Raw genomic sequence first — 8,843 nt, 5'->3', positions numbered from 1 at the left:
TGACACTTGGTTAATGAACGCACCTGGGAGTTGGATGGTATTTTGTGGCAAATGAAACTAGGTTAAAACTTCATGGATATGTCGGGAACCTCCGTCGTATTTTATAACTTAAAGAATCATGTCTGTTGATGGCCACTTGTCATTTTGGGCCAGTGCCAATCAACTGATAAACACCAGTTTTGGACTGAATTTGTGAGTCGGCAATCTCAGCCACAATGTTTTCTAAAGGCGCAAGCTACAGTCGGTGCACATTCAATCACCGATGTCTTGACACCTAGATAATAGTATCGTTGAAAACACATTTAGGGTCATAACATTACTCGAAGGTCACGTAAATGTTTAAAGAGTTTCTTTTTAGTAGGTAACATCTTTGCAGACGAAGAATAAAACAACCGATGTGTATTTTGCTCAGACTCCAAGGGATATTTGCCAACTGGATGTGGAGGTTCTTCGTCGGAACAACGGTATTTGAAATGCTTCCCAACTTGTTAATGACCCAATCTGAAACGGAAAAGTTTGTTTCGTTTCATTAACCACTTTGAAACAAACGTATTCTGCTTGCTCAGGAGCTCCGGCATCTGTGTCCATAATCTGTGCCCATGCTTCATGGGAAATGCGGCGACTGTGCACTGGACCACAGTTGGGAGTGCAGGGGTCAGGCAGTGTTGCCACTTGTCTGGGTTTGTAGTTAAAGCAAAGTGCCTCTTGTGACATTAAGTTAGTCTCGTTTTGCGTTTCACCTAGCCGGGCCATGTTACATCGTCCAGTCGTTCAGCGTCTCCGCTTTGTCTACGTTTTAAAGTAGCGGTAGATCTCACACCTAGAGCACATCCGTTACATGACCAAGGGGCATGTCTCGGCGTACAGCCGTTTCAATGCGGGCAAAAAAAGAGTTGTCTATTTGTGTTTTCCTTGTGATGAGATTTATAAAGGGCACGGGGTGAATTGGTCCGTAACAAGGTGACACTGATAAGGGGTTGACAGGTATGTGCTGTAGGAGCTCTAGAATATAAAAAATATATCTGGCGCACCGCCAGTTAAAAACATCACCGCTGTAGGAAAATGACTGAGCCCGCCAAGTGGACGTCGTCAGTCGTCACGCATCCATTTACAGCATATGGGAAAGTCATCACGTACATCACTTGGGGGCGAATGACAACTTATCCACGTCACCCCACGTTCAACACGTCACAGCCCCAACTCATGTGCGTCATCGCGTATTGCGCTTGCCAGCAACGCGGTGACGTAACCGCGCACAGCCCGAGCCAACAACGAATAGCTTAATCTCAATTTCTACGAGCCACCAGAGGGCTTTCAGGAGCCAGTCTGTATAGTTTTGTTATTCCTTCGTGAAAGGAGCGCAGAATGCAGTGGTTTGCTATATACGGTGCACAGTTTTGTGATACACGGCTCCAACCGCACGACCGTGTGGGCTGGCTTGTGTTTTTTTAACTTTCCATGGCAGCAACTCCTAACAACATCGCGAAACCAATCGTGGTGCAGTTGCGTGACGTCATTACGCACGAGGCGAGGGAGGCCGTGGTGGTCTCGCGCGCGCAAATACGTCACCGCGTACGCCGCGGAGGAGTTTACGCGGGGTGGGTGGGTGGGGAGGAAAACGTGCGGACGTCGCGCGCGCGTGACCTCATCACGCACGCAACGCGGGGCGGAGGGTATAAGAGGCGTGGGGGGCCAAACGTTGATTGTGGCGCGGCGCACGCGCGCGCGCACCCCCCCCCCCCGCGGTTCAAGCGGCCACCGTCCACCGGCCACGTCACCGCGCCCCGGTGATGTCACGGCCGCGTTTAAAAACACGACGACGACGCCGAGACGCGGGCAGGCGGGCGGGCGCGCGAGCCGCCCCGAGCCGCCCCAAGGCGTACACGCGCGGCCCACGGCAGCGGGCGAGACCGTATCGTCGCCGCGAGCCGAGTGCGGACGACGCGACGCGGAGGAGCAGCCCGTGCGCCTCGCCTGCTCAGGTGAGGGGACGCTGCCGATCGTCGATCGCCGCCGCCGCCGCCGCGTTCGTCGTTGCGCTGCCGCCGTGAACATGGCGGAGGCGGCTCCGCGTCTCGCTCTGGGAGGGACGAGTCCATTATTGACTGACCGGGGGTGGTGGTTTTTTTTTGCTTTCTGCAGATATTTTTGTTAATGTTTTACTACCTTTCATTGAAAGATTTTCCTCAAAAAAATGAATACTTTTGGCAGCCGGCTCTCTTTTACTCATTGTCGTTGAGCGTCTTATTTTTGCCGCCCGTTTTCTTCCCACGTCACACGTTGGAATCGCCCGGTCAAAGGTCACCCGCTTGCGGCCGTGACACTGAAGATATTTGTTTTTTTATACTCTTTGGTTCTATTCGGTAAAGTCACGTTAGGTAAAAAAAAATAAAACAACAAAAATCACGACGTTTCGGCTACACCACAAGTGGCCTTCATCAGGCGAAGGGACCGGACTGTCCAGAGGGACAGCGTTGGGAGTCAAATATTTGTTTATGTTAAACATTACTGTGGTGTAATTAGTCGGATATTTTTTTTTGTTTTTCCCCCCCCCCCCCTGCAAAAACTCGTTTCTGTATGCGTCGGGAGTGGTTAATGTTGAATTCGTAGCGTGCCGTTACGGCCGTGTGTAGTTAAGTGTCCGCCGGCTGTTTGTTATGGCGCTGTTGGATGTCCGTGTTGAACTACTTTTCCGTTGTTACAAGTGGGAACAGTTGACCGGTCGAATCTTCTTTCCGTAAGACTTGGCAATAAAACAACGAAACTCCACCACTCATTTAAGTTGTCCAAAAGATGAAAAAGGTGCATTCAGATTATAATCTCAATAAATCGGAGGCTTTCGTTTCAACAGTCAAAAGTAGCGTATTAATTTTAACCTATTGCCAGTACGGTACTGTTGACCGATAAGAGGCCCTAACACTTGTGTCGATTTTTCGCCGGTGCTTTTTTTTAATGAAATGGCAGTAACTTAACTTTCCTGGATGGTTGTTTCACCGGTTTTTTTTGCAAGTGCTTATTTCAGGCTGCCAAGCAAAGGCATGCACTGGGCTAGAAACAAACCAGGTGAAATTTCTATAACAACTAAAGTGGTTTCCCCATTTAAATTTGACTCGGGACTGTACGTTGAATTTGACTCGTGACTGTACGTTGACATGTCAGATGTGCAGCTAAACTTGCAATGTTGAAGCTAATTCAGCACATCGCCAATGATGTAGTTAACATGTGTGGCACTTTGCACCGCCATGTGAAACATACCCAATTTTCCTGCAAACGCATTTTTACCAGAATTATTAGGCCACTATAAAGTAATGCAATATGGGTAATTGTTGATACGGCAAGATTGCGCCCTTCTCATTCGTTTAATAAAAGCGATTCGGTGATTATCTGAAAACAGGAAACCCTGCACGTAATTAGTCAAATGTAGTGATTGTCAGGTTGAATGTTTTAGTCCATATTGTGGGGGGCTTTTTAGTGGCTGTTACATTGCAGCTGACCTTATTGGTGTTAGGTTACTCGTTATGAGATTTATTATTTTCTCGCGAACGTTTTTTGCAACAGGAAGTCGGTGCAAGGTTACACAATTGTTCTGTTGCAATGGCCCAGCAGTCGAAGCTGGCTGAATCAGTCGTGTATCAAAAACATTGAGTGGACATTTTAAATTCGTGTATGTGGCTATTTTGAGCTTGCGTTAATTTGTGAAAATACACTCGACGCTTTTGAACAATGAATTATTTCAAAGTGAAATGCAGTATTCTAATTGCAGGTACAGTATGTTGGTATTAATATGCGAGGGACATATGAACCTTATTGCGGGAAGTCAAAATCGTAATTTATTAATTTATGGCGACTCCGTCCCACCGCGCATGTAAACGCCGCGACTCACCTGGCGCGAATGCACTCCATGCTCGGGTATGGGCATCATCTTTAGACGTATTAATCCAAATCTGCTCAAACTGCCTGCACGACTTAAGTCCTTTATGCATAATACAGTGAAACTGCTCTCTTATCTTCATTATAATTTGTGACCTACCAATGTCTGCAGCCAGGATCAATCCATGACAATCCTATTGCCTGCAGATATTTAACAGATGAGATTCGTTGCACCGTTAATTCCTCTTTGATAATACTTCTCCTATCCGTATGCATCTGTGCAGATTGGCTTAACCGCAAAAAAACCTTAGTCCCTACATACTGCTCGTATCAATGCGGATAAGAGGAGCGGCGACCCACTACTTTGACTACTTTGTAGAGTAACATTGGTATGAACGCTTGTTACAATATGAACAGCGCATTGAAAAGGCGTACTAGTTTATGTACTGGTTACAAAGTGTGTTTACAAATCCACACTGAGAAACACGATGATTGACAGAGGGGTGTAAATATTTTTTTCGATAGTGTATTTAAATAGAGGTACTGCAGGTAAGTAGTTTTAAAGGCATAGTTTAACAAGACAGCAGTTGCTACCCATTGGTGAAAAAGAGCAAAGTTTTTATTTACGTTATAATGTTTATGTGAGAGCCGGGTGCTTATAGGACCCGTCATAAGGTTCATATATAGTATTGGTGGCACGTTATCAATGGTTAGATACATTACAGTATTATAGGAAAACCTGTGCCGTTGAATTCCGTACTTTGATTGAATGCGAACTGCAGGGGTAAATTATGTTCATGTGTCTGACCCTGCTATGATGTTTATCGGGGAATGGTTAAATGCAATTTTAAACAGCTGTGATGCAGAGGACTGCAATATTTGTGCTGTGCATGTTGGTAGTGATTCGATGCATCGTGTTCAGTTGATATGACGGTTACGATATTGTACAGATGTACTTGCTTGCTCTAAGTGTGCACTGATTTCGAATGTGTTTATTATGCACATTGTATGCCGCTGGACTCCCAATTGGATTCCTCGTGCACATTGCGTAGTCCAAAGCCAATTCAATGAACAATGTGCCTATTTAGCATAATTGAAAAAAAATATTCAGTTGACATGCAAACTTCCATTTATTTTAATTCAACATGTTTCATGTCATGCTTTGCAGTTTTGAATATGCTTAGTACCTTAATTATTCTGGAACATTTTTACATGGTTACCAAAACCAGTCATTATACTTGTTCTCCCACAGTCCATTGCAGGTCACAATTGTGCACTAAGGTCACTTAACCCATATGACATTCTTGGGACATCTCAAATGGGTCCTTATAATTAATAATGGATGTGTGAAAATTAATTTCTTGAGACCTAACATTTTTAAGTCTTTATTTAAGGAATACTAGCAGTTGAGATGGGCTGCTGAACAAAAGTGATCAAATGGAAAAGGCGAAGCATCACCCTCAAGGGGCTCACCACTGGGAAGATGAAAATTTATATTGGGACATGAATGAGTGAAGATGAATTGCAGCTGCTAAGGGCTATAGATGAGTGCAGAACTGTGAATTGATGTTATAATATGTACAATTACAACATTTGGGTGGATTCAATCTGTGGTACAGCCACGTGGGCATACACATCAATGGGGGGATCTGCTCACATGTCAGAGTTTGGATATGGAAATACCTTTTGCATGAATTCACACCAATACTTTTGTAAAACTTTCACTCAGTCGTGAACAAAAAACGACAAATTAAGCTTAATATATATTTTTATGCATGCTTATGTAAGAACATAAAATGTGTAATCTACTTAAATGATCAAATACTCGAGGCATTATAAATAAGAATTCTGACCTCTTATTTGTTCTGAATGTTGGTGAACAAGACATGCCGATGCTAAGGTAAAATTATTGATGTATAATATTACATTAAATAGTTGCATTAAATAGTCTGAATAATTTCCTTCTGGGGTTCATTGGGGTGGCTCCATCACCCAGAAGCTGATTGACAAAACGGCTGGCTCTTTTTCAGTGGTTTCTAATTTTGACAGACATAAACCCATGCCATTTTTTTCCAGAAAGTATACTTCTCTATAAGAAGTGATGACTCTTTCAACTGCTTACTGCATTGTGAGTTAGCTTAAGAGGTTTTGCACCTAGACATGCTGTACTGCATTGGGAGCAAGTGTAGATTCCAACAGTGAATACAGGTATCCCTCGATTTATGAAAGGAATGCGTTCTTCAATAAACATGCTTAAAATTAAATTTCGTAAATCTGAATGGCTTTTCTCATTTGATTTAACACCAATAATTATGGATGTTTCCAACCCTTCTAACCTAAAAATATACACCTATCTCATGTTTCACAATACAAACGTAATACTAAAGAACATACATATAATGATTGAGTAATACTTAATTTAAAACACAATTTATCTTTTTCAGGGAACTTGCAAAAATATTTGCATGTTGGAATAATCTGAAAAGTGATGTGGAGGCATTACTGGGGCACTGTAGGGATACCGTGACTGTCGCGGGTGGATGACGCAGACTCCCTTATGGTTCTTGCTTGACTTCGTGGCGCCTGCCGTAGTGAAATTTTGTTTACATGGAAATTTGATTTCGTTCATCGAAAAGTGTCTATAATTTGACAATTGCGTTAATGCAAAATTTCATAAACCAAACGTTAGTAAATCGAGGGATACCTGTTTGCATAATTATGCATCTCATGGCATAAGCTGCTCTGGTTTAACTTCATTGTAGTTTATTATTATCTAATTCATCACATTGCAATTAGTCCATTTATATTCTGAGGTAAAACGTTGAGTTATGATAAGTAGTAGTACCATGATGTGAAATTAGGTCATGCATATTTAAAATAATATTGCCCGAAAGGATTTGCATTTACAATCTGCTTAGATTTTTTTGTTATAATGGGAGTGTTTCATTTTCAACCTGTGCTTTGGTTAAAAAAGCTCAGGTCGTTTTGTTCTCCTCAAAATGTAAAATGTCTCCACCGCACTTCATTGCATGTATGCTTGCACGACCAGCAACATCTGATCACTGCAGCGCATATGCCAATCAATGAGACGTTTGGTGGCACTGATCATAGGCACCAAATTCGTTGATACTGCTTAAGCGCTCTCAAATCGGTAGCTATTAATCTGGCTTGATTATACTTTATAAAAAAAATTCCCCTGTCATTTATTTTTCTTTGTTACGCGGTCGGTGCAAGTTATTTTATCAGCCATTTTTTTCCACTGTTGAATGAATGCCTCCCCCTGTCATCGCCATCTCAGGGTTCAGTGCTGCTACCATTTCCTGCATGTAAACTATCTCCATCATAGAGGTTTTTGGGTTAGATCGCGTAAATATATAAATGTGTCGTTAAAACCCGCCACCACCCGACACAGCCAATTAGTAAGGTTTGTCACGTAAACAGAACATGCCAATTCGTCACTAGTACAGCATAACGGTCTGTTGGAGAGCCAAGTCACAACATTTACAATCTGAATGTTGTGGCTTGTCCGTCCAACACACCGTCGTGCTATGCTAGTGACGAATTGGCATCTTCTGACCTTTACTAGTGGGTGACATTGGTCGCGCAAGCCTACGTGTTAAACTAAGCTGATCTCATAGTTCCATCTCTGCAGTGGTCATCTGATTGGATGTGTTCTGTCCTGATACTGAATGGTAAAAAAATTAAGAGGTGGTCATGTGGCTCACTGTTAATATCATGTCAGCGTACTGAGCTGACACTGCTGAGATCCTAGGTTTAATCCACGCAACCTGTCCATGATTAAAATTATTTTTCAGTGTTCGAGACGATGATCGCAAGAGCTGTCACCGATGGCAGCACAAAAAGATTACACGTTGATTTTCACTTAATTCTGCTCATTCCACTGCTGACAATTAAAATATTATTTATTTGACATGCAACACCCTTGTTGGACATAAGAGGTGTGTCCTGAGTGTGAATGAAAGTCTTAAAATTATCAGTAGTTCCGTGATGTCACCTTGAAGACAAAGTGCATAAGCAGTATCGTCTATTATTGATACAAATGTGTCTTCTGATCTTTGGATACAAATAATCCACAAGACATTTTCACAGAGCGGTGGAACCTACTGAATAAGGATCCAGTGACAGAAACAACTTGGCCTATGTAGTGTATATAGGGTTAAAGGTTATGCTCTAGAGAATGGGGTGTCGGGTTCCTGTTAACTGTGCGTGAGAGCTTGATAAACTTGCAGGTGGAACTTTGAATGCTGCCCTTTATTTTGCCATGCAAAATAAAGTGCGAGTACAATATTGTAAAATGTATTCGATACAGTTCTTCACTTTTTGAGCATGTTATATATGGTGTGCTTAAATCCTTGTTTGGTTCATATATTTTAATACTAATGTAGTATTAATAAACAAGTTGTGGTTATTTGACATGGATTTCCGAGTTTTTTTGTACTCTACAGTTGAAATGAAGCCAGAAACACGTTGTGTGAGTTTTGTTTTGTAAGTGCCATTTATGCATATAACCAGAAAAAGTAACGGCCCTGAATGGTTTTAAGCCAGATTTGAACCACAGTGGCCTTGCATTGAAACATCTATTAAACGTAAATATACTGTAATGAAGTGACTACTATAGCAGAGACGAATTAACACATTGTAGATGGTGCCAGGAGCAGCCAAGTGCATAAGCATGATTCAAAGGCATTTGAGGTGGTGATTTAAGTCCTTGCAGGAATGAACTTGCGGTTTGAGCCTTGTCGGTGCTTGTGTGGATAATGTGCATGTGGATACGGTCACATTGCACACGTATGTCCACCTCCATCATTGGTCTGGTTTAACTTCATTGTAACTGGCTTAGCACTGTACTCAAGACAATCACTCTTTATGCAATTGCCTTTTGTTGGAAAATTTGGTCATTTGTAAGTTAAGGCTTTTTTTGTTCGCTAGACTTAACATTAATTCTAGATTTG

The 8,843-nt window shown here is 42.3% G+C and overlaps 1 protein-coding gene across 12 annotated transcripts in view; it reads left to right on the top strand.

Moving 5' to 3' along the window:
- The first annotated feature begins 1,761 nt into the window (after nucleotides 1-1,761).
- Nucleotides 1,762-8,843, top strand: part of ZMYND11 (zinc finger MYND-type containing 11) — a 73,318-nt gene continuing 66,236 nt past the window's right edge. For 2 of the 12 annotated variants that reach the window (XM_076068156.1, XM_076068155.1), the window contains exon 1: nucleotides 1,763-1,982. In XM_076068156.1, coding sequence (XP_075924271.1) covers nucleotides 1,791-1,982 — 192 coding nt within the window. In that variant the 5' untranslated portion in view covers nucleotides 1,763-1,790. Of the gene's footprint in view, nucleotides 1,983-8,843 lie in introns of all 12 variants that reach the window. The other 10 variants (XM_076068157.1, XM_076068159.1, XM_076068158.1 and 7 more) reach the window with 10 other exon arrangements.

Source organism: Petromyzon marinus, chromosome 19, assembly GCF_048934315.1.
Source record: "Petromyzon marinus isolate PM22_M1 ecotype Great Lakes invasive population chromosome 19, UKy_Petmar_22M1.pri1.0, whole genome shotgun sequence".
In the NCBI taxonomy this organism is placed as follows: domain Eukaryota; kingdom Metazoa; phylum Chordata; class Hyperoartia; order Petromyzontiformes; family Petromyzontidae; genus Petromyzon; species Petromyzon marinus.
The sequence above is the reverse complement of the archived record's forward strand: the minus strand, read 5'-3'. Positions and strand labels throughout refer to the sequence as shown.